The sequence below is a fragment of the Panulirus ornatus genome, chromosome 4 (genome assembly GCF_036320965.1).
Source record: "Panulirus ornatus isolate Po-2019 chromosome 4, ASM3632096v1, whole genome shotgun sequence".
In the NCBI taxonomy this organism is placed as follows: Eukaryota; Metazoa; Arthropoda; class Malacostraca; order Decapoda; family Palinuridae; genus Panulirus; species Panulirus ornatus.
In genome coordinates, this window is record NC_092227.1 from 71525130 (window position 1) to 71552273 (window position 27144).

A 27144-nucleotide genomic window follows, 5' to 3' on the forward strand; every position below is an offset into this window, starting at 1 on the left:
AGCAGACAAAACTTTTCCTTCGTAACGCGTAACGTCAGAGGAGGATAGAGTTATATTTTTCCTTAGTGACATAAGGAGAAAAGAAGGAAATATAACTGTAGCATCTGTATCTGAAAAAATAACTTTTGTATCTGAAGTTTTTTCATCTGCAAAGATGTCAGTAAGCATCTGAGACAGAGTCTAGAACAGCGTGTTGATTTTTGACGATACGACTATATACAAATGTATCGTTAATGCTTTTTAAGGTCGTGATTGTGTACTATACGAACACCGATACGGCTCTAGGTAGATCTCTCATATGCTAAATCATAATCTTCAGAGTAGAAGTGTATTATCTAATAACATCCAAATATAAGTGTCATATAAGTCTTCTTTTATTTACAGAGTTGACACAATCCATCACAAGATCACCTCCAGCTGGACACCTCGGTGAAGACACCTGAAGTTCCTCCTTGAATCCCTGGTCGAAAGATTCTCAAGTACATGATTCTCGTGACTGAGTATTACTCGAGTGTGTGTGATTTCTGAGAACTGAATCTTTTGTACACCTGAACCAGCTACGACAGACGGTGATTCTCAGTGTATCCTGATTCTTTTGCCTATAGTGATTCTTTCCTGATACTCCGATTCTCTCCACACGAATCATTTTGTATAGATGAGAAGGTGGCCACTGATCACTCAGCCTTGTGAAGAATCTGCATCCAAATTGTTCCTCCTCTTGTGTTTCGATTCGCATGTCGGATTGAATGATTCGATTTCTAGCATATCACAGACTTGCGTATGTCTATGTCAAATTTTCCAGTTCAGATACTACGGCAAAGATCGCTAGTGATGCGCAAAATGGATTTTTGCCTCGAATAGATAGAGAAAGTGACTGTCAAGACTCGAGGACAATGTATCCTCATTCGCGACAGTTTGGACGACTGTGTAGCGTCGGCCACCACTCACTAGTTAGAGCAGTCCAGTTCGTCTTAGCTCTCCTTCCATGAGGAGGCCAGACGCACCACAGCTGCCTCAGCCCATGCCGCACGTGCACCAGCACCTGTCTCTCTCGCTGTCACACGTGCACGTTTTGGGGAGCACATTCCACCGAGACCCAGTGATGACCCCGTCCGGGCTCTCAACCTCACTTCGCGTCGTTAGCTGTCGACTGAACCCTGCAATATTGAAGCCCACGGTAAAGATAAAGTAGGAGATATATTTCCTGATGCACAGGAGTGAAACGGAGCCAGACACCTGAGCGGTGAGGAAGGCCTACCATCCTCTCATGTCCCCCTCCCGTGCCTTCAGTCAGTCAACCCAAATATATTTCTCGCCTGAAAGGACCGTAGCGCCAGTGAGAAGGACCAACGACTTCGAAGGCAGCATTCCACAAGGTTAAGAAGCCAATGGCGCCGAGACTCTCTCTCCCTCAGAGACCAAATATTTCATCATTGATGCCTATTTCTACATCCCTGGGACCAAGTCTCTACGTGGAAGTACAAGTCTTAAAGTCGAGATTCCTTGTAGTCCTTTTCCACAGGACACACGCCAGTGGTACCCTCCCTGTAGCACCCACTAGCCAGCTGTTGTCTGTTCTCTCTGGTAGGTACAGTAGAAAGCTGGAGGATCTATATTCTCCAGGATCCTGTGATACATCAAGTTATGATCTGTTGCTTAGATTCCTTGACGATTCGTACGGCCTCTTTACTTGTATGATTCAAAGTATAGTCAGCCATGAATTACAGTTGAGAAGAAATGACATAATCAGACATTGGCCTCGAGAATGTATAAAGCAAATTGATGACACATTTCTAGTGAGATTTCGACATCACTTCCGTTTTGCTCCTTTCGAAATCAGGAACTCGATGAACCGTCCTCTGATAGTAGAACTCTGTAAACGGACTGACTGTATCTCCTGGCCATCCAGAGGAATACAAAGCGACTGTATCTCCTTGCCAGACAACAGAAAACGAATCGGTTGTGTGTTCCAGACGTTAACAATATATCAAGTGAGACACGTATCATCACATGGGTCCAGACGGAATCGAGAGCGCATGGTGGTAGACGAGATGAGCAAAGTGTTACAGAGGACCATGGGAAGTACTCCACTAAGCAGTCGTGTCGGGCCCTCGTCGTCAGAGCTGTGCACCGATAGTTTAGCCACTATGAAAGAAACCTCAGACCGCAACTGCAGCATGAAGCATGTGGCACGTCAGTCCAGCAGCGTTATAAGAAAATGTTACCGGAGCCACCGCCAGCTGCCACTCCCCCAGCGCCTCAGGAAGCCAACATCAGTTCTCGACAGCGTGGGATCCCGGGGCCTGAGCTACACTGAAGAAAACCAACATGAAATTTCAAGCCACGCCATCAATGGGGAAGTTCCTTTACAATGCATGGACACAAAAACTACATCTTCCTCTTGCATATTTAGCGAGAAATTCCAGCTCACCGTAAGATCTCGGCGTTCGCTCGTGTGTAGCATACAAGATATTCTGACGAAAAGTTGTAGAGGAGAGCAACATTCTGAAAAGCAAGTGTGTATCCCTGAGACAGATAAGCAAACTGGTATATCCACGCAGAGGCGGAGAACAGAATACAAAAGAGTGTGGGAAATGGTACATGATGTTACACGGAGTAAGACGGACCTTAGGCATGGGAGCGAGTGTGTTGCAATCCCGAGACAGCGACTGTCAGTCTGTGATCACCTCCCCAGTACGAGGAAAATCTCGGTGCCCGTGAAAAGGACTCTAAGCGGAGTGAAACAGAACTTTTACTGTGACATTACAGCCAGCAGGACGACCCGATTCAAGAGCAGTCGGCACTTGAGGTCTTCCCCGTGCACGGACCTTGGAGGAGGTTGGTATATGAGCTGGCGGAGGGTGGTGTGGGCCTGGCTGTTCGTGGTGACGAGTGTGTGGGCGTGGACGTCTGCCGACCCGGCCAACACACACCACTACCACACCACTGGTTGTGAGGCCTACGCTTCATCTCCTCTTACTAGAAGTGAGTACTTTTCGTTTTCCTTTGTCAATGTCGTTCATGAGTGCTCCTTAGCTCTTAAATTCTGCTGTCATGAACCGTGTAAGATTCCGTCACGAAGACAGAGAACTCTTTAAATTCATGAATTAAATCTTCAGCGATAAATACAGTCGCATAAAGAGATATTTTTCCTCTGGAATGACCAGTCATTCAAAACTGATCCGTGATCGGATCTTGCCAGGTTCGCGGGTTACGAGTAGATTTAGATGACAGAGTTGACTTTGTAAAAGCAAATAGTTCCTATGACTGTATTAGCAAGTCTTTTGCCGAGAGTTGTAACCAACTGATTGAACATCATGTAATCTGAGGTAAGTCCTTTGTTATGTTCCAATCTGTATGATTCCAGATGGGAAAATTAACATTCTTCGTATCCTTAAAGTTAAGGCTGATATATATATATATATATATATATATATATATATATATATATATATATATATATATATATATATATATATATATATATATGAAATAATTTCATTGATAAAATGAATGACACTACTTGTGCTTCTGCTATAAACATGTATTTGGCCCAGCGTGGCTGAGCTGCCTTTGTCGCACACGCGTAATACTTCAAAAAAGTCCTGATCAACTTCAGAGAGTCTAAACCTTTAGATATATCGCGGTAAAAAAGAATTGTAGCTTATTATAGTGATCAGTCCTGACGACTTGCGTCGGTTGTAGCGGGAATGTCCTACGTTCATAGGAGTTGTGACGGTAATGTGACGTTCGTCACACACACACACACACACACACACACCGTCCTCGTTCCGGTCTTCTCATTGCTTCGAACTGATCCTCACCTAACCTTGGAAACTATGATAAAGTGTGAGTGTGGTTCCGTTGGCAAAGCTGGTAATCACTCACAAGTTAGATCAGTATCTAGAGCAGTCATGTTCTTGAACGTCACATGAAGGCAATATCACCAAGTGGTGGAAGGTGTATCCAAAGGCGATGTTATCCTCCACGCAGGAGGATGTGGTCCACACGAACCTTTCCCTCACACGATCAGAGCCGCTACACAGATATGCTCACACACCGCACACGGTGCCCCACCTCCAACTTAATCACTAGTAGATGATAGTTTTTCCTGCTGGTAGCCACATGTTGGGGTGGAGGGAAACAAGAGCGGGGAGAAGGGTGCGACAAAGCGAAATGAACCGGGAAGATCAGAAGGAAGACACCACAAGCAACTGCATCACCCTAGGAGTGTTCATAACTCTCTCAGGTCTTGAATCTCGCGAGATATCCTTTGCGGCGGTGTTTGACGTGTGACTGCTGGTCGAGAGTCGAAGCTCTGATGCCAAGCAGGTGAAAAGAAAAACGACTTTATCACTTGGCCAGTAACCACTGATGCAACGAACTGTTTAGACTTGCTAGACAGGCACAAGCGTCTCTTGATATACGCTAGTATGAATACTTGTCAGAAAAACACAAGGATGTTTTGGATAAACAAAAACAAACTATTGATGTGAGTCGGTTATAAAAAGACCCTCCTCGTTTGTAACCCTTTTCGCAGACGAGGATCACTAAGAAAAGAATCGTCTATAGTTGTATCGTGGGAAGACAAAAGATTACCTCACAGGAAATGTTGACGACGGCCATCTGTAAGAGCAAATATAACCACATTGTTGAATCCTTTTTCATCAGCTGTTCTTGAAAGATGTCATTAATAATATAACTCAACAAGTGTACTAAAGAGTATGAGTATGGATACTGTAATCATCGAAGAAAGAAGAACTTTGGCATTTTAGTTTTCATGTACAAGAAGGCACGTGGGTATACATGACAGTGTCTCTTGCCATGCCTCATACGGCACTGTTTTCACAGTAGACATCTGTACGTGGATCAGTGGACAGTGATTGCAGAAACGCCCTTAATCTCGCAGTGCACCTGTTAGCCCTACAGTGAAACCAGTGTATTGTGCTACAGGGTGATGCATCACTGATGCTACAATGTGAAATGTTCTGAAGACGGAAAGCAGATCACAGGGAGATAGCAAGTGAACACTTGAGGTAGGAGGGTTTTGGAGAGTGATGCTGACAGGCTGAGGAAGGTAGGGGGTTCGCCGTCGTCTCAGGCAAGCTGAGGAAGGTTTGGAGGGCCAAGTGAGGCATCGAAAACACATTCCAAATGTCTTTATCAAGAGCAGCAAGACGCACTCGCAGCCTCGTCAGGAAATGCGATGATTTATATTTCCTTCGTCTTTCATAGACTTTGATGGCGAGAACTTAACACGAGTATTTTAACTGCGGTCTTACAATGGTGTATTTCGTTTTATGGTATATATTTAAAGCTTTAAGACCTAGCAGTCTGTTTGATTTATGGTATGCAGCTAAGCCTTCCTCTCCTTGTTTTAAGGTCTTACTGATTATGATAACTCCAAGGTTCGTAATTCATCTTTTAACCTCGTACGTCGAATAATGGCATACTGAACATTTTATAACCCTGTTGGAATCTTTATTACCAAGAAGCATTACTTTGTATTACTGTTTTCATTAGCCATGTCTTTGGTCGCTTGACATCCCGAGTTGATGAAGTCTCTTGTCATAGGACTTTATTTACAAGTTTTGTGTCGTCGGATTTTGAGATCCTGTTAGGCAGTTGTGTGTCCAGGTCATTGCTATAAATGATAATAACTATAGGTCCAGGAACAGCCTTGTGGTACCCATCATGAGTCATTCTGGTGCTTCCTCCGTTTACATAATACCACTCCTCATTTGATTTCTGTCTGTAGGCCGGTCTGCGATCTCGTACATGCATTTCGACACATTCATTCTACCCAAATTTTCTGATGTGCTACCTTAACGGGAGACTTAGCAGTCTCGGTATACATGATATAACGAGCATCTTTAAATCCCAGGTATTATATACGTACATGACTTGAAAAAGAAAGGCTCAATTCGTTTAACATTATGTTTTACTACAGAGACCATATTGAATTTGTTTTCTTCTCAATGTTCGAGGTTCCTCTTACTAACAAAAGTGTGCATCGTTGCTGGGTCTTGAGTGGAATAAGAGAAGGTGTTATTCTGTTCCAAAAATATTGCAGTCTTATCTTCTGATTATTTTCTTTGGTGTTATATCTAGCATGGAAGTCAAACTTGCAGGTCGATAAAATGAAGCGCATTTTTTTTTTTTTCATTTTTCTTTTTTTGTAAATTGGTGTTGCATTCGGGGCTTCCAATCACTCGATTCTTGTAGTGATTTGTTGAACATCTTCTGGAAATGGTATTTGTTGTCTATACAGAAGTTTTTCTCAATCTATAAGAGAATTCCTTAGCACCAGTCGACTAATTAGGAATCATCTTTCTCAAATATATAAGAATTTCATGCCTCTTGAGTGTTTGTACAAGTCTAACTTTTCATTTTCTGTTGTTGGAAATGCTTTTTGTGATTATGGTACAACTGAAAAATTTCGATACTATTTGTTCTATCAGATAGCCAACTTTCTCTTATCGTTTTTAACAAGATAACGTCATGGCCAGATAACGTAACCCAGTCATAACTTTGATATTTCTGTCTTTCTCGATTTTTTTTTCCTTTGAAGTATTGAATAGGATTCTTGACGCTGACAGAAATCTTCTTTTCGAATTCTCTCTTCCTGACTCTGATCACCTTTCTGTACTGTCTTTGTAATCTTGTACACATTCCACTGTCCTACGTAATGTTACATATTTCTTGTCCTGGTAATTTTTTTTTTCATCGACTCTGGTACAATTTTTCGCTAATTTTATTTTACTTTTCTTATCCCAGTCTTTGTTTGTTCTTTTTTTTTTTTTAAGCTGAAGTTTATCTTGTTAGGGATTCCTTGTTGATATTTCATCATTAGTTTATTGTCTTTTAAAGTTTAAGGGAATTATTCCTCAGGATCTCTCCAGAGTTTCCCCACAGTGTTTTCCTTCTTTCTGTCTAAAGCTACTGGAATATATATATATATATATATATATATATATATATATATATATATATATATATATATATATATATATATATATATTTTTTTTTTTTTTTTTCAAACTATTCGCCATTTCCCGCGTTAGCGAGGTAGCGTTAACAACTGAGGACTGGGCCATTGAGGGAATATCCTCACCTGGCCCCCTTCTCTGTTCCTTCTTTTGGAAAATTAAAAAAAATTGAGAGGGGAGGATTTCCAGCCCCCCGCTCCCTCCCCTTTTAGTCGCCTTCTACGACACGCAGGGAATACGTGGGAAGTATTCTTTCTCCCCTATCCCCAGGGAATATGTATATATATATATATATATATATATATATATATATATATATATATATATATATATATATATATATATATATATATATATATATTTTCTTTTTTTTCTTTTAAACTATTCGCCATTTCCCGCGTTAGCGAGGTAGCGTTAAGAACAGAGGACTGGGCCTTAGTGGAATATCCACACCTGGCCCCCCTCTGTTCCTTCTTTTGGAAAAAAAAAAAAAAAAAAAACCAATATATATATATATATATATATATATATATATAAAACGATATATATATATATATATATATATATATATATATATATATATATATATATATATATATATATATATATATTGGAAATTGATCTAATCGATACCAGAGGTGATTCAGTGCAAGGGAGAAAGAACATGGAAGACCAGATGGTATTCTTCGGTATTCACAGGGGAAATGACAGTATAATGAAAGTTAGAAATATCTGTTTCCTTGACATAAGTTGGAAAACCTAGTCCGCCTTTGACGCTATCGTTGTAGCAAAATCTATACCATATTTGTTCGGTATACATTAAAGAGGAGAGAGAATTTGTCTTAGAGGTTCAGTTACGTCAATGTTCGTTGGCCGATGTTTAAGCTTCGTGGACATTGGTCGCTGGGTGGCTCGCCCGCCGCCAAGATCGCTTGCTGGCACCGCACCTGTCCTGGAGGTTGCCAAACGTCCTGTGTTGCTGGACGTTTTGTGTTATCTCACTAATTTTCCCCACTTAACAGAATTTTTGTTTGGGTTTGACATTAGTATTCTGAATTTGGCAAAGATGATGAGTAACTGTTAGAATGTTTCTGTTGGTCCTATGAGCACGACGATATGGTTCTTAAGTATGTTGATGTGTCCGGTGAGCGCGCGTTGCCAGCGACCTTGAGCACGACTGTCAGACTCCTGAGCACAACAGTATGACTTGAGAGCACTCGCCAGCGACCCTTGAGCTCGATGATACGACCTTAGAGTACGAAGGTATGACCCTATGGTATGATGGCCTGACCCCTGGCCGGAGCCTAATTGTGAAATCTGGTGATTAATGACGATAGTGTGATTAATGCGTCACACTGGACGTAATGAGAGCCATAGTGGAAATCATACTAGCGTTACTAAGCTACACATTAGTGTAATAAATGGTTGGGACTACTCACAGATCGAGTTCCGTCAAGAAGCATAAGTATGGGAATCTCTCGCACTAGCCTCGCTTATCACCATCAACATACAAGTGAGATTTGACAAGTGGATTATACAAAGATGCGTCGATGTCTTCTGTGTTGTAGGTAGCACAATTAACAGACGCGAGGACCTGCTCACGTCGCTTTATATATAAGGATTTGAGGTATGAGAATTTGAGATTGTTCTTCATTTTCATATAATGCAACACATGATAACTGTACTAGACATACAAGTATTTGTTTTCTGCAATACGTGAATGCTATTGACAATGTGTTCCTGGTCTCCTGTTCTGTATATAATACAAACCTGGGACATATGGAAGAAGACACTAGGAATGACACTGACGCATCTCAACAGGACACATATGTCATGATAAAGAAGTTTCGTTCATACGTTAACTTTTGCACGTAGCTTGTAGTATATGACAGAGATGGCAGTGCCAAAACCAAACACTTCAAAAGAAAACCAAAATGATGAAAGACGTAAGGGTTGTGAAATAAGCTCTGGAAGTGAAAGGAACGACGTATGATCGGAAAAATCTATTCCAAGTTGCTTGAAGATAAGCACGTCAGGGAAAGTGACAAGCTTTGAAGACTTGCCCGAAGTCTGTTGATACATTTGTCAAGAACCTATGAATCTGTGGCCAAGGTGAGCTTCAGGTGGAGTGGGAGAAACTGGGACGGAGGTGGATTTTGGAGGAAACGAAGGTACATGGATGTACCAGGGAAAGACGTAACAGAAGTCATGATGGTTTCTAATAAACTTCTACTGTAGAAGAGTGACAGTGACCTTCCTAATGCACATAAGTGAAAACAGGACAGTAAAGAAAGCCCCTGCCCTAACACCACCTCCTACGGTTGATCATTCGGCAGGAAAATATATTTGAAGGAACATTGTTTAGTACAAGGTACATTCAGAATCTTATTTCTCCAGTCCATAAATGGCGCATACAAATCCTTCTGTTTCTTTTAGGTATTTCTCAGACACCACCACCTTAGCAGTCATCTGATCCACACACTGACTCTGATGCTTTATGCTATGCTACCATCCTTTCAGTCGCCACTCTATCGTACAACACTTAACAAAATCACAATTCGTTAAGTCGAACATTGATTTCTATTCCCCTTTCCTTTATACTATGGCACCATAGAAGCAGTCCGCAAGTTCTTAGGCATTTCATTATGAGCCATACATACACTAGAACTTGCAAATCAGTCAACATCACAATTACCCACTTAAGAAATTCACCTGCAGTGCCATTCGCTCCAGCAACTTTGCCGCTGTACATCCTACGCAGGGCTTTTACCACCTCTTTCTTTTTCACCAAACCACTTATGACTCGCATACCTCCATATCCACAGCAACCCACATTTGCCACTTGTAATCGAGTACATTAAACTGTTCTTCAAAATTCTCGCTTCATTTCCTCTTCACTTGATCTGAACTCTGCCTGTTACCATTTACCTATCTGCCCCCTTCACCGATGTTCCCATTTGTTCCTTTTACTTTTTTTACACTATCAATCTCTCTCCAAATCAGTCAGTTCTTTTCTGATATTTGGTTATACTTGTTCATCTTAGCTCTCGTATGCCCTCTTTTTCAGTCCCGGCTCCTTCCTCTTGACCTGCCGCTTTCTCTTGCACACTTCCCAGTCATTTCCACTACTTTGCCAGTAACTTTTCTCTCGCTAGCAAATTTACTTCTCATCCCATCACTCGCCACCATTTCTCACATGCACACTTTCCTCATACCTGTTGGGACATTCGCCCCATACATCTATCCCTCGCCACTCCCCTAGCTTCATTCACTCTCACCTTTTGCCATTCTAGACTCCCCTGGTATCTCTGTACATAGACCTCCTTTCTAGGCTCACTCATTTGTACCACCTGCTTCTCACCCATATCATTTCCTCATTTCTTAGATCCTCTTCAAACTTTCACCACCACCTCCTCTTGATAGTGATCAGACTTCCCAGTAGCTGCTGATCTCGGCAGATTCACCTTCAAGGGTTCCTTTTTACACGCCTGTCAGTTTGTACACGATCCAGTAATTCCCTCAAACACACAACACACACACACACACACACACACACACACACACACACACACCGACATTATTAGTCCTAAGTTGTAGTCCCATAGGGCACCAAGATGGGGTCGCTCTGCTTTCTCATCCTTGTCGCCGACGCCTTGAGGGGCTGAAAGTATGCAGATGACTCCACCTTCGGCATCACTATCAACAACTCTCCTGACTTCAATGCCCTTCAGCTACAGTCTCCAAGAGTGGCCTACTGTCAATCACACCAAGACTGTGGTGATGTACGTCAACCTGGGTGTAGACAACGTCCTCTCTCCTGACATCACGCCAGGCCCTGACTTCCTCCGGGTAGTCAGAGATTTCAAACTCGTTAGTGTCACTATAGATGACGACTTAAGCTGGAAGAGTCACGTCAGCACTAGTATGAAATCTTCTTCATACTGTGTGTAGCTTCCTCGCCGACTGAAATCGCTAGCCGTCCCGCCACTTGAGCTGGGGAATGTATGTACCATCTTCATTCCACCTAAGCTCGCTTACGCCTCCCCCAGCTTGACGCTCCTCGCTAACAGCCACACAGAGGACCCAGCTAGACAGAGTGCAGACAAGGACAAGCAGAAAGGATCCTGGGCCCTTCTTGCACCACCTACCAAGAGGGCCCTCATCTCGCTGAACCAGCAGCAGCAGCTCGCACGACAGTTGAGCAGTAAACTACTGACAACACCCCCGACACCGAGACTTCATCCTACGCAGTTTTCCGCATTAACGAGGGAACATAAGGAATAGATGACTTAACACTGGATAAAATCGTACCTTGGCTCCTTCATTTCTTCCGTCTTCAGGAAAGAAATGTCATATATATATACATATGTATTATATGTAATTTGAATTACTGTATTCAGCGCCCCTCTTGAAGCTACAGTATGCAACACTTCCCCAAACCACATCATATCTATTCACTGTTTGTTCCTAAGTGAAACATTCTCTCTGATTCAAATAATGCAGTGATTCTTCTTGACACATCTATCATCACCTACGTAAAGTTATAAACGAATATATATGTAAAGTATTACCAACATGTTGCAAAACATTTACCCTATATATATATATATATATATATATATATATATATATATATATATATATATATATATATATATATATACACATACTGAGATACTGAGGTCACACATCACATGTGATGAAAGGCTACCCTTTGCACGACTCAGGACATTATCTGCATACCGTAAGCCGATCTACCGTGTGTTGAGAAGATCAACACACTTCACAGTGATAGTTAAACCCCCGGCGTGATATCCTGCAGTAAAGCTCCGGCGCACCTGCACACCACACCCATCTTTATCACAGGCCAAGATTACACACACTTTGGGTCTCATGATATAACTCTCTCTCTCTCTCTCTCTCTCTCTCTCTCTCTCTCTCTCTCTCTCTCTCTCTCTCTCTCTCTCTCTCTCTCTGCTCTGCTCAAACGCTCAAAGGGAACTTGTGGGAGGGGGTGTTGCAAAGTGAAGCGCTGGGGGCTTGTGTGAAGGGGTCGGGAACACGGTTAAATGGGTAGGGTTTGGTAAGAGGGTTGGGAGCTCCTGGGTGAGGGTGGGTTGTAGGACGCGTGGGATTACGGTGGAAGTGTGTGTAAAGGTGGAGGTGCCGGGCATATGGGAGGGGCAAGAGGACGGGGGGCCGTAGTCCACTTCTGGGTATGGATGGTCCACACACTTCCACTGTGCCACCTTCACCTCTCCGCTGTTTCTGGTGAGCGTCACTTGTCTTATTCTTCCCAAAACTGTCACTTAATATGCTTCCCGCGGAGGGAAATGGCAACCTCCATCGTGCCCTAATAATCCGCTTGATGATAAACTTTGTGCAGGCGCGCCAGCCCAACACACACACACACACACACACACACACACACACACACACACACACACACAAGGTGGAAGCGGCCGCAACCTGCTTTGCCAGGATGACGTGTCCACCCTAAGCTCATTTGCCTTCCATCTGGACGCATAAATAAATGAATAAATTACCAACGGGTCCATGTGGCGACTTCCGGCATGAGTATTAAGTAGAGCAAAAATGCGGGTAAGAATGTTATTATGTTCTCTCTCTCTCTCTCTCTTGATGGAGGGAAAAAGGAGAAATTACAAAGCGAAGAATTTAAGCTGTGCGCACACACGAAGATCAGTTGTCCAGTTTCCTTCAGGAATTCGTGAAGGAGAGGAGTTAGAAATAAGCAGTACCTCCCACGTCCTCTCCACTGCCTAGGTATACAGAGAGACGCCTCCCCGCATCACTTCGCCCTCCTACTGGAACATTAGATTTGACGTGTTTGTGAACTTTGATTTTTCATAACATGAAAGCATTTCGTTCACGAATACTTCCTTAAGCTGTTGTCACGGCGTCGCATGACTCCTCCTTGACGATGAATGAACAGTTGACTAGAGATTCATCTTCGAGAAGATTCATGTCTTAACATTCATCCTTTGTAGAAAACGTCTCAAAACTTGTATAAGGTAAGGAACGTCACAACTCCGGATTTCGCCTCCTGGTTCTATAGAATGACCGACCCAGTCCTACAGTTTTTAGATGAGCTGGTATTTACATGCGCGTCTTTCAGAATGCAAAGGAAAATATATGGTCGGGGAAAAGAGAAAAGATTCAAATCGTGAATTAGGCTTCGTTAATGAATGAAACGTATTCATGTCAAGATGAAATAATCCTTCGAAAATTGTTCCTCATATTCCCAAGAATGATTCGGAAAACGTAAATTGTAGAAATGATTATTTTTAGATTCGTTCAGACAGACCTGTCAGAGGAGAGTCTCCTCTTCGGGCTGTGAGTCTGTGGGTCTCCACGCTCACACATCATCATTACGCTTGAGGCTTATTTCCCAAGCAATGGACAGGAACAGGAAAGTTTTGTGTCGGATCTGGTCGCTGCGTAGCACTCGCCTTTCCCCCTGCAACCTGGTAACCACTCTTCCCTTGAAGGATTGAATCACCATCTCGTGAATCTTCGTGAAGCCCCGGACCACTGCCCCCCATATGAGTCTTCAAACTATATCGTTGGGCGAGATTTATAAAAGCGGGAAATCATACTCCACGTTCACGCTTTCAGAGTCTGTTTTAGAGGAATGGGTTCGCTCCAGAAGCAAGTTCCTCACGATCGTCTGTATTTCAAGTCTGGAGTGACAAGAAGTGTGTGTTTCAAGCGTTCCCTGTAGTCATAGAACGAAATCGTGGATTCACAGGTCCAGTAAGTTTTACTGGAACTTCGGCTCCTAAGTCAAACGGTTTGGTGTCCAGTAAGATAACCCAAGCACTGTGGTCTTTGCGCTCCGTGTGACTAACTACAGGAAGCAAGTGAATGATGGTTGAAGCGTCGTCTCAGAATCTCAGTTCCCGAGGATGACCTGGTTAGTGTGGAGGAGGAGTAGCTATGAGGTTGGAAGGAGGGGATATAAGAAGAGCCTACCCTGGAACTGTGTACTTTATACATGCAAGCATTGATGTACGGATAGCTACAGCGAACACCGAGGATCGCTTAAGGAATGATGATAAAACTCTCTTTACCACCGTCAACTTTCGCTGTGACGTCGACGACCCCTACAGCGCAGGGATAACGCCAACATTAAGAGCAAACAGAATCTTGGGATTTATTTCGCTGGCCGTGGGTGTTGAGTGGAAGACTCGCGCTGGCGGACACACGAGCTCTGGTGTTGTACACTCGTGTGGTCATCAGGTGGCTGCACCTCCACGCTGAGCAACACAGTCTTACGCACCGTTGACCAGTCATCACTGCCTGCCGTACACTCCGGCACCCACATCATCTCTCTCTCGTCCATCCTCTCCCCACATCTCTCCACCATCACTAACAACCAGCTTCCTTCCTTCCTCCCTCCCTCCCTCTTTCTCCGCCACACCAACTCTCTCTCTCTCTCTCTCTCTCCCTCTCTCACCATCCATCTCCAACAACTCTCCCTCTCTCTCTCTCTCTCTCTCTCTCTCTTCCCCCTTCTCCACCATCCATCACCAACAAACACTCTCCCCTTCTCTCTCTCTCTCTCTCTCTCTCTCTCTCTCTCTCTCTCTCTCTCTCTCTCTCTCTCTCTCTCTCGCCTCACGATCAACAGTTCACCAACCTTCAGTTCCTCTTGCGAAAGTTTGATCGTTCTCTTGGCTGCTGTCACTCGAGTTTTCCTGATGTTACTGTGTGTTACGCGCGGGAAGGCGGCTCGAGCATTGCCCCCTGAGAACGCCATCCAGATCAATTACAGATCTATTTATTTTTTTGGAAGAAAGAAAAAATGTTGCCAATAAAACCATGACAAGTTCGATCAACTATTTTCTACAAGGGATAACACCATGTTCCGCTTGGTAACGCAAGACAGTGTTGATGATGGATGTATTGCACACATCATGATGACGACAGCAACACTGCAACATAATGAGGGCAACACAGGATAGTATTCGGGTTAATGGTCTCTGCTGGTTTTAGCGTTGACAGCAGGGAACACACGAGCTAGTGCTGACAACACCAGGGTACGCACACCAGTGCTGACATGACCGCAAGCTTTATGGAACTGCGTAACGTAAGCTTAGTCCTAGTGCTGACCACAATAGATAACTGTTGTCAAGCATAACTCCCTACAAACGTGAATGTTAGTGGATATATAAGCGGTGCATCTGACAACAGTATCTAAATAATGAATTGTCCAACAATGATCCTGTGGGGGTACTGACAACACTGTACATTTACAAGGGATTGTTGCCAACAATATTAGTAAACTGATGACAACAGACCTGACTGTAGTTAATGCTTCAGTTACTGACAACCTGTAACCGTGTTGTCATCTGTGGCATTACGGATGCTGCTACCAACACTGTTTCTGATGACAGCACTAACAATGTTGCTGCTGACAACAGTACCAGTGTTGCTGCTGGCGAAACGAACACTGGTACTGTTAACAACACTGCCAGTGTTGTTGCTAATAGTACTGTTTCTGACAGCACTAACAGTGTTGCTGCTGACAACACTACCAGTGTTGTCACTGCTGACAACAACAACAGTGACGCAAATTGTGTCGCTAATCTTGTTACTGTTGACAACATTATTAGTGATGGTACTTACGGCTCTACCAACGTCTTTGCTGACAACCTTAATAATGTTACTAATGACAACAGAAACCTATCGTTACACTTATCAACACAGTGTTGCTCATGAACTTCCAGTCGTAAGTATTGATGTTGACAACACCAACCTTGTGTTGATGTCTGTAGTGTTGCCGCCGACGAGACATAGACTTGTTGGCAGGAGGAAGCGTTTGTTAAGACGTGGTCGCCTGCACAGAGGGCGACGAGCCAGACCTGGGACTTGCAAGACCAGTAACACACTTCTAGTGTGAAGCTATGATGATCAATGGGGAAAGAAAAAAAAGACCTGTCATTGCACTTCCCTTAACGAGTATTGCCGACCCTTAACGAGTAGTGCCGACCCTTAACAAGCCTTGTCGACAACTGAACAGCAAATGAGCTCACTGCCCAAGTTGGGCATCCTGACCCGTCGTCATGATTATTCTCTTGACCACAAACAAGCCTTGGGTTTGGTAACTTTAATTGGGTATATGTTGTGGGTGCGCGAGAGTGGGAGGTGGTTGTGTCTGGGTGTTATCAGGTGTCTTGCAGAGATTATCAGGAAGGTGAGGGTTCGCTTCCTGGCGGCTGGCTACACACTGGCACGTTCCTGGACATGAGCTGAGGCTACGATGAAGATCATGGGCAGTACGCTTCTCTGACCACATGTGAGGGTTAGTACGTGTCTTGCTGCTAACCTCCTCAACATGATGATACGACCCTTAGGTACGAAGGCGCGACCTTGAACGTGATCCTTAAGGGTCAGGTCACAAGGACCAAGGTCATCCTACCCAAGGTCTCACTGTAGAGATTAAAGGTCACAACTTCGTACTGAAGGGTCATAACGTCGTGCTTCAATGTTTGAGGAGGAGTGACCGAAGAAATCGACAGACAGGAAGCTGGCTGCGTTGCGGGTGGAGGAAGACGAGGCGAGAGACGAGTGTCTGGGTAGAGACGGACGATGGGCACGGGAGTGGCAGGGACAACAACCAAGTCTTGGAAGACTGACTGACCTGCATGGGTGGATGACACAATTACAACACGGGGAGGCAGGCGGCCTGGCATCGAGCACTGGCGAGGAGGGAGACTTACCCGGGCAGTTGGACCACTCAGCCGGTGCAAAACTTTAGATTGGATTTTACGAAGGGGGACGAGGGATGGCTGCAAGGTATGCTCTCTTACACACAAGACTAGTATTCCATTGAGCTATATATTATCCTGAACTCTCCTCGCACACGACGCGCAGACGTTTGAGGAGTAAGAAGCTCTCCGGGAAGCAGGGATGAGCTTAGACCTCCGCTGATCATGATGCTCCAAAATATATCTTAGAGAGTATCCAAATCTATCCATGAGGCTCTCCAGACATATTGATTCCAGCAGGGAATCCACTGGTTTAATCATGCCGAGGGGGAGTCTCTGTGGAAAGTTCTTTCAGTGTCGAGTGAGTGGTCGACGTCTGTAACGGAAGGCAGCTGTAGCGTCACCTTGCAGTGCGTCACTCATACGGTGGGAGTGGGAGGCGGTGGTGATGTTTAGACTGTGTGCAGGGGAGGCGATGGTGGTGGGGACAACGGAGGTTGGACTGCGACAGGGGAAGGTTGTCGTGTAACTCTGGTCTTTTTGCGTGATAGTGGACGCGGTTTATGGGAACTGGTGCCGTAATTAAGATGTAGATGAGAGAGAGAGAGAGAGAGAGAGAGAGAGAGAGAGAGAGAGAGAGAGAGAGAGAGAGAGAGAGAGAGTCCTGAATCATTACGATATTCATTGGATACAAACTGTGATGTATCGCCTAGTGGACGGGGAGCTCAGTGGCCGAGCGGCAGAGGACATCTCCCTGCCCCTGGGTCAGACGTCCCCAGGTCAGCCCACTTAGATTAATATTTAAGATGTAAGGAAGCATTGAGGAAATCCAAAGACTGGCCTATAAGTTGAAAGACTGGGAGAAATACAATAAGGTACATATAGAAGGTAAAAGACAAAACCAAGGAGGATTTGGGGAAATTGGGAAAAAATAGTACAGAGGGGACAGAACCTCGAAGGTAAGGCAGGGACAAGGGGCAGATTGCTGTTCAGTGCGAGTAACTCAGGAAAAACGAGCAAAATAAAGTCCACAGTAAAGATGGTGTTGATGGTTTAGTGGGTAATGGGATGATCCTTAGATACATGAAGATCAAGACGAGGAGAGACAGACGAATTTCACTGCCGTAGTGGTGACTAGATAAGAAGGTTTAACTACACGCAGTTATGTCTGAGGGACATACGATGACAGGGAAGAGAGAGGGGACTGAGGCTGGGAAAGAGCCAGACTTACTGCTGAAAGAAACCATCACATTCCAAGAGATGTCAGTACACAGTGAGCCATTTTATTATAAGAAATTGACATCGATGGTATTGGTCTCATGACCTTACTAGTGTACACTCTTCCACGAAGGTCAGCAGATCCTGATCGTCTGTTTGATGGAAATATTAAAGGAACAATCCAAATGACGAGGACGAAACCTAGTCACCGTGAGCAGTGGTAAAGTTTTGTTCGTAGGAGACTTCAGCAATAAGGAAATAGACCGTCATACTTGTAGGTCCACATGAGGATGAGAAGACGTGGAGGGTCGCGTTCCTAGAATGCTTGCAGGAGAACTTGCTGTACCAGCGTGTGGATGTGTGTAGCTACCAACGTTTGAGGAGCGGACGGACCGTCACGCAAAGTGGTCTGGAGAAACAGCCAAGAAAATCAATCACACGATATATTGTCAAGTGAGTGAAGACAGGGATACACTGTGGAGGAGGTGAATTGAATAGATAAAAGAGCGAGAACTACTTTTATTAGGGTAGATTGGGAGGAATAAGTGAAATATGAAGTATGATATAAGTATAGTTGATCAGTACAACGTGCGCCCATAACTGTTTTGTAGATTCATTAAGGGCAAATTAACAGTTGTCGTGGTCACCCCTTGAAGGGAATTTCCAGAGAGGAGGGCGTCAGAGATATAGATAGATAGATAGATAGATAGATAAATCAACAATTGAGGACCAAAGTATTAGCTTAAAGGATCTAGAATGGAAAGTTATCCACACAGACGAGGACATAAGTAGAAGACGAATATGCCATACCAGAGCGTGTTCACAACTGTGGTCCCGGAGGTGCTGTTACAGTCAGCCAGGGTAAGGCAGGATAACGTAAGGAATACTGAACTAAACTGAATGAAGGTGCTGAGGCTCATGAAGGCGCTCCACTCGCACCGAGCATGTGATCTACATGGCATCTTGATATTTGAAAGCTGAGGTGCGCGGAGACCTTGGCCAAACCGCAGGCGACGTCGTCTGAAACTTCCCTCAGTGAAGGAATGGTTCCTTAGGAATGGAAGAGAACCAACGTTGTAGCAACGCTGAATTATAAGCTAGTATTACTAAGGATCATCACCTGTATGATGCTACAGATAATCAGAACACAGTCAGAAGTGCACTTGTCTGACATAAACTTCCCAAGTGGAATATAATGTGCATTCACAATGACGAGATCCTTTGTGACGAAAGCTTCTGAATCTTTATGAGTGAGTAAGCAGCATCCTCGAAAAGAAGAGACTGGTGGGAGGATTGTATTTTCTATCTTTCAAGAAAGTATGATGAAGCAAAGCACCAAAGCAGAGTTAATGGAGGGCTGCTGAAGCGCATGAACTACTACCTGAGTGGGAGGGAGCAAAGGACACATGTCAGGTGATCCTTTTCAAGCTGGCTGAAGGCAACAAGCGGGGTCCTTCAGGGCCCAGTGCTGGGACCACTGTTTTTTATGATCCATATGAATGATCTGCCGTACGAGATGGACTCGTACCTAAACATGCATGTTGGTGATGCTACCAGAGTCGTGAAAGAAATGAGGAGCGGCAGGGGTTGTGAAGGGTTACAACGGACTTAGACATGATGCAGTAATGGTCGGGGAAAGACAAGGCTCATGAAGTGTGACCCGAGAAAATGTAGGACCATGAAGATGGGAAAGAGTTCAAGATGAGGAGCAATAATAAACTTAAAGGATCAGGCTTCGAGAGAGAGAGACCTAGGAGTTGACATCACACCGACCCGGTCACCAGAGCAACACGCGAGAAAGTTCGTGAGGGAAGCAAACTGTATTTCAGTCGATGTCAGAATTGCCTTCAGGCTCGTGGACTGTGAGATGATGGAGATATATCCGACCTCTTTTTGTCCATAGAGTGTGTTGCATCTGTCTGGTCTCCTCATTTGAAGAACCATACGGAAAGGGTTCAAAGGAATGCCACAAGAATGGTATCAGAGCTGAGTAGAATGAACTACGTGGAAAGGGGGAGAAGGAGCCTTTAACATTTCCTTATCGGAAGAAGGAAGAGTTGAGGGAGACTTGATATAGATATAGATATCTAAGATATAGATATCTAAGAGACTATAACATAAAACAGTTCTTCATCAGAATCGAGTTCAGGTTACGAGGACACGACCGGAGGTAAGGCATGAGAGGGAATGGTTCGGAGGGACGTGAGGAAGCATTTCTTCACTAGGAGAGTGGCGAGCTCATAATAAAAGCAAAGCGAAGATCAAGTTAATGCAGTTACCATTGGAGAATGAAGAGAGTATTATGACTGTGAAACAGAGATGAGGTGGGGTCCCACAAGGGAGAAGTTTGTCCCCTTATGCACAAATGTATAATAACATATAAGTGAGAGAACACACACACACACACACACACACACACACACACATTTGATATTCCAAGAAACAACATTCAGAGTTAGCCTGGGCCGTCACACTGGGCAGGGAGGGTGGGGCCTGGCAGCGTGGTATGCACAATGTGTAACGTCTCCTCAGAGCGTGTGACCAATCGGTTCCCGGCGGAGCGGACCCCCTGGTGTGGCGGCAGCAGCAGGAGGTGTCCGCCGCTCCGTCACCCTGTAATCTGGTGACGGTCGGCACCTGCAGGTGCAACGCAAGAAGATGGCGCGTACGTCACATAATTTGTGCGAGTGCATGACCCGGTATACGAATATCCTCGTTCTGGCGTTGGGGTGACGCCATGCATGATTCGCCTGACGCCCAAGCATGACGCACTGCTACGTTCTCATGAGCCGACCCAGCCCTCCTGCACCCACCCCTTGTAACTTGCCACGACTGTCTCGCCAAATACTAATACAAAAGAGTTTAATTTCCTCAGCTCTGAGTTAGTCTTATTCAGAGGCTGGTGGCTGGGGGAGGGAGAGAGGTGCTGGACTCGGTTGGGGGGGGATGGTGATGTTGGAGATTGTGGTGATAATGATGTTGGTGTTGGAGATGGTGGTCGTGGTGATAATGGTGTTGGAGATAATGATGGTGGAGGTGGTGGTGGTGAGGATGGTAATGGCATTGGTGGTTGTGATGATGGTCGTGTTGGAGATAATGATGGTTGTTGGAGGTGATGGTGGTAGCGATGTCGTTAAGGGTGATGGTGGTGGCAATGATGGGTAGTGGTGGCAGAGGTGGTGGTAGGAGGTAATGGTGACAGTGGTAGTGGAGATGATGGTGGTAGTAGTGGAGGGTAATGGTGATTGTAGATATGGACGTCGTGATGGTGGGTGGAGGTGTGGTGGTGGCGTGGTGTGGTGGCGATGGTGATGGTGGGTGGAGGTGTGGTGGTGGCGTGGTGTGGTGGCGATGGTGGTGGTGGGTGTGTGTTGGTGGTGGAGGCGGGCCCCCTGCTGGAGCGGCTCACACATGCTCTCGTGTGTAACATTGTGAGAGACAAGGCTCGCCTGGCTGGCCTTCATATGACTTTTGTCTGACACTGTGTGACCCTCGCTGACCTTAGTCTGACCCTCGCTGACCCCAGTCTGACCTCCCTGTGACCCTCGCTGACCCCAGTCTGACCCCCTGTGATCCTCGCTGACCCCAGTCTGACCCCCTGTGACTCTCGCTGACCCGAGTCTGACCCCCTGTGACCCTCGCTGACCCGAGTCTGACTCCCTGTGACCCCAGTCTGACCCCCTGTGACCCTCGCTGACCCCAGTCTGACCCCCTGTGACCCTCACTGAACCCAGTTGACCCACTGTGACCTTGGTCTAACCCCGTGAGAGCCTCACTGACCCAAGTCTGGTCCCTTGTGTGATCCTGACAGACTCGTTGTGACCCTCGTTGACCTCCTGTGACCCTCAGCTAACCTCAGTATGACCCCCTAGTGACCCTTACTGACCCCAGTCTGACCTCTTGCGACCCTTTAACCCCATTTTGTAATGTTATGATCCCTCATTGGCCTCGGTGTGACCCTGCCTGTGTCCAGGGGTCACCAGGTATGCTCTGTAATGCAGGCATCTTGTGATGGCCGTGTGTTACCACTGAATTTTCTTCAGCGGTTGTGGCATGACCCCTAGTGCTACCCTTCTAAAACAGTCTATTAACCAGACTTTAAGTAGCTGGTTTGGCGTGACCCTAATTTGACCTTGTTATAATCCTAGTGTGACCCCGGATTGACTAAGAGGGAGAAAAATAGACATCTCTAGTATGTTGAATCCGATATTTGACTAATTTCTGGCTTTAATGTAACTTTTGGAACACTGTTCTGTTCATATATATATATATATATATATATATATATATTTTATATTTTTTTTTTTTTTTCATACTATTCGCCATTTCCCGCGATAGCGAGGTAGCGTTAAGAACAGAGGACTGGGCCTTTGAGGGAATATTCTCACCTGGCCCCCTTCTCTGTTCCCTCTTTTGGAAAAATTAAAAAGAAAAAAAAAAAAAAAAAAAAAAAAAACGAGAGGGGAGGATATCCAGCCCCCCGCTCCCTTCCCTTTTAGTCGCCTTGTACGACACGCAGGGAATGCGTGGGAAGTATTCTTTCTCCCCTATCCCCAGGGATAATATATATATATATATATATATATATATATATATATATATATATATATATATATATATATATATATATATATATATATATATATATATATGTCCTTTTGATGACCTTATTTTGACCTTCGTGTGACCTAATATGACCCCTGTACAGTCTTAGTATGATGCGAATGGTTTTCCATGAAAGTAACCTTCGCGGAACCCTTGTGTGTGTATTAGCTCAACTCCAGTGTGACTCGTATGATACCAGTAAACCTACGGTGTGACCGGAGGTAAGTGATGGTAGGGTTGACCACTGTGTAACTCCTCTGTGACCCTGATATGATTTTTGGTGTGACTTTGGAAGAAGGATCTTATCATGACTAGAAAAAACTTATATGAATCTGTGTTCAGTGAACACGCTCTGCTCAAGCACCAGCCTTCTTGACCTCTGTGATTGTATAGAAATACAACATATCTCCTGCAGGAGGATTGGATACCCCGTGGAAAGAAAAAAAAAAAGAATCTGGATCTTGTCACCGTCCACGAAAGTTTGTGAGCGACTCGCACCTCCTCACTCCACAAAAAGAGGAAGCAAAACAGTATCAAAAACTACCGAGCGATGGCGCTGACATCACACAATATTAGAACCTTTGAAAGGGGTTCAGGATGCCATTGACTGACTGTCATTGACCGACCTTATGGAATTCGAAAAATATATAGAACCCCAGGAAAACATGGCTTCAGAGAAGGAAGATCTTGCCTCTCTGTTGCTCGACCGCTATCATAAGATGCCAGAGTCCTTGGCGAACAGACAAAATGCTGACGTGATAATACACATAACTTCGCAAACACATTTGATAAATGTGACCTTGGTGTCACAGCAAATAAAATGCAAAAGTTGAGATTTACCGGCAAAATTGGATGATGAATATACAACATCTGAACTAACATTACAACACGTTGTTGTAAGCAGGTTATTTACATCCTGTACCTCCACAGTAAAAAACTCAGTACCAAAAAGAACTCAGCTTGTACCTCCATGTGTTTCTCATTCTCAGTACAGTCTCATCTCATCCGCTGGAGGTGATACTTGAATCAAGATGTTGAATCTTGTCAGTGAAAGACACTGAGAAGCTGGAAATTGACATAAACAAAGCCTTCTACTGGGCAGAAAACTGTACTCTATGAGGACAAGTTTAGATTTCTCTAGTGTGTGGAGACCAAAGATTAAAGAACAGCACAGAATACCACACGGAGGTAGGTAGGCACAGTCATAACGCGTTTGAATGATATGAAAAATTTTGAGGAGTAATAATATCTGACGACAGAACAAGGTCTAAGTTACCTCCCCCTACATGCATGGTAATGGTAGGATGGATCTTGAGGACCTTCAAGACAAGTGAGGAAAACCAGCGATGACGCTTATCATGATGATGATATTCTTACGAATAAATTCTTACCGCGTGATGACATCAACCCACAAGGCGGGCGGCGAAACTGCGGGTTTATAAAGCGTCCAAACATCTTCCACAGCTCTTATTCAGCGCCGTGAAGGTCGACTGAAATCACCATGGCTGTTCCCTTTAGAACGCAGATAAGGGAGTTATATTATCTCTATATACGTGGGAGAAAAAAGATCCTAGATGTTGTGGTTCCAAAACTGCACTTGAGAACTGTCCTCTATTTTCACGACAGACATGGAAGGCTTTCCAAAACATTATCCCCAGAACTGAAAAAACGCGATAACACAATAAAGTACCTTGAACATCTTGGGCCCAAGACTGTTCAGCACATTATCTACGGACATCAGAAACACTAGAAAGTATACAGTGGAATATTTACTGAAGCGCTGGATAAGCATTTACCAAGGAGTACCAGTCTAGCTGGACCTGACTGGGTCGACCATGGTCGCATCCACATCTGTGGTAGGAAGGCGACATAGTCTACGCTAGGTTTACGCCAGGTATGTCATAGGATATTGCAAACCTTGTGGAAATCATGGCACAAACATTGTTTTTGTGACCCTGTAGCAATCCCGTGTGACCCTAGCGCTTGTTGTGTGTTACACGTGTGACCATAATGTGAGGTGAGTGTTACAGGTGTGACCATAGTGTGAGGTGAGTGTTACAGGTGTGACCATAGTGTGAGGTGAGTGTTACAGGTGTGACCATAGTGTGAGGTGAGTGTTATAGGTTTGACCATAGTGTGAGGTGTCACAGGTGTGACCATAGTGTGAGGTAAGTGTCACAGGTGTGACCATAGTGTGAGGTAAGTGTCACAGGTGTGACCATAGTGTGAGGTGAGTGTTACAGGTGTGACCATAGTGTGAGGTGAGTGTTATAGGTGTGACCATAGTGTGAGGTGAGTGTTACAGGTGTGACCATAGTATGAGGTGAGTGTTACAGGTGTGACCATAGTGTGAGGTAAGTGTCACAGGTGTGACCATAGTGTGAGGTGAGTGTTACAGGTGTGACCATAGTGTGAGGTGAGTGTTATAGGTGTGACCATAGTGTGAGGTGTCACAGGTGTGACCATAGTGTGAGGTGAGTGTTATAGGTGTGACCATAGTGTGAGGTGAGTGTTACAGGTGTGACCATAGTGTGAGGTGAGTGTTACAGGTGTGACCATAGTGTGAGGTGAGTGTTACATGTGTGACCATAGTGTGAGGTGAGTGTTATAGGTTTGACCATAGTGTGAGGTGAGTGTTACAGGTGTGACCATAGTGTGAGGTGAGTGTTACAGGTGTGACCATAGTGTGAGGTGAGTGTTATAGGTTTGACCATAGTGTGAGGTGAGTGTTACAGGTGTGACCATAGTGTGAGGTGAGTGTTACAGGTGTGACCATAGTGTGAGGTGAGTGTTACAGGTGTGACCATAGTGTGAGGTGAGTGTTACAGGTGTGACCATAGTGTGAGGTGAGTGTTACAGGTGTGACCATAGTGTGAGGTGAGTGTTACAGGTTTGACCATAGTGTGAGGTGAGTGTTACAGGTGTGACCCTGGTGTGATTTATGTGTTACGGATAAGATTGATGTGAGCTGTTCGTGACACTGTAGGAACCCTGTTTGACCCTTGTGTGAGTCATGTGTGACACATGTGACCACAACTGAACTCTTTAAGCTTAAGGTGACTCATGTGACACTTGCGACCATTATGTGACTTTGGAACGTCTTTATTGTGACGCTTATAACTAATACAATCCTGGTATAACTTTAGTGACCCATGAACATCCCTAGTGTAAGTAACGACCTTGGTGTGACCCTTTATGTGACCCTGGTATGGTGCTACTATAACTCTAGTGACACTGGTATGATTTTTTTTTTTCTTATCTATCCAGGTGTTACGAGAAAGTGACCCTATTATGATCATTATGTGACCTCAGTCAACTAACTATAAAATTTCTGATCCTAGTCACATCTGATATGATCATACTGTGACCACTAGTGATCCTGTCAAGTTACTGTGACCACTAGTGAACCTGTCAAGTTTCTATGACCCTATTTACCCTCATATGACCCTAATGTAACCCTGCTGACCATGTTGACCCTGTCATTGCTTTATTGACCCGAGTGTGAGGTTGATGCGCGCCATTATGATGTGACGCAGAACAAGCTGTAAATACAGGCAAGGGTGATTTGCATACACCTATAGCATTTGATTTCATTGGTCAGCTCTAGTGAGTGTGTGAGCGAGGAACGTTGATTAAGCATAGGTTTGAAAATCAAAGTTGTTACGTAGGGTCGTGGGTTGAGGGTAGAGTATGAAGACACGGCCGGACAGTAACGAAGTTACCAAATTTCAACCAACTTGTGTCAACTCTCCTCCCTCTCTCTCTCTCTCTCTCTCTCTCTCTCTCTCTCTCTCTCTCTCTCTCTCTCTCTCTCCCTCCCACTACGCCATGGTGGGTGGTGGCTCGACCCTCTTCACCATGAAGTTGTAACCAGAGTAGCCTCCTGTGCGGGGGAGCGCTACCAATCAAATCTGAAATTTCGTCCATTTTCAGAACTGTTACCAAAACGTTGTGGTGAATATTACTTTTCTTATGATTTTTTTTAATACACTGTTTATGTATAATTGTACACATTTTATTTTTGCACTTTGATATCAATTTTTTGTTGTCCGGCAGGGGGAGGGGGGTGCTGTTTCATGTGTGGCGGAGTGGCGACGGGAATGGATGAAGGCAGCAAGTATGAATTTGTACATGTGTACATATGTTTATGTCTGTGTATGTATATGAATGTATACGTTGAAATTCATAGGTATGTATATGTGCGTGTATGGGCATTTATGTATATGCACGTGTATGTGGGTGGGTTGGGCCATTCTTTCGTCTGTTTCCTTGCGCTACCTCGCTAACGCGGGAGACAGCGACTAAGTATAACATATATATATATATATATATATATATATATATATATATATATATATTTTTTTTTTTTTTTTTTTTTCATACTATTCGCCATTTCCGGCGTTAGCTAGGTAGCGCCAAGAACAGAGGACTGAGCCTTTGAGGGAATATCCTCACTTGGCCCCCTTCTCTGTTCCTTCTTTTGGAAAATTAAAAACGAGAGGGGAGGATTTCCAGCCCCTCGCTCCCTTCCCTTGTAGTCGCCTTCTACGACACGCAGGGAATACGTGAGAAGTATTCTTTCTCCCCTATCCCCAGGGATA

At 44.5% G+C, this 27144-nt stretch overlaps 1 protein-coding gene across 1 annotated transcript in view; it reads left to right on the forward strand.

The window, feature by feature from the left end:
• LOC139767255 (insulin receptor-related protein-like) overlaps positions 1-27144 on the forward strand; it is a 310767-nt gene that overhangs the window by 155861 nt on the left and 127762 nt on the right. The window contains exon 2 of the mRNA XM_071696417.1: positions 385-2985. Coding sequence (XP_071552518.1) covers positions 1389-2985 — 1597 coding nt within the window. The 5' untranslated portion in view covers positions 385-1388. The remainder of the gene's footprint in view (positions 1-384; positions 2986-27144) is intronic.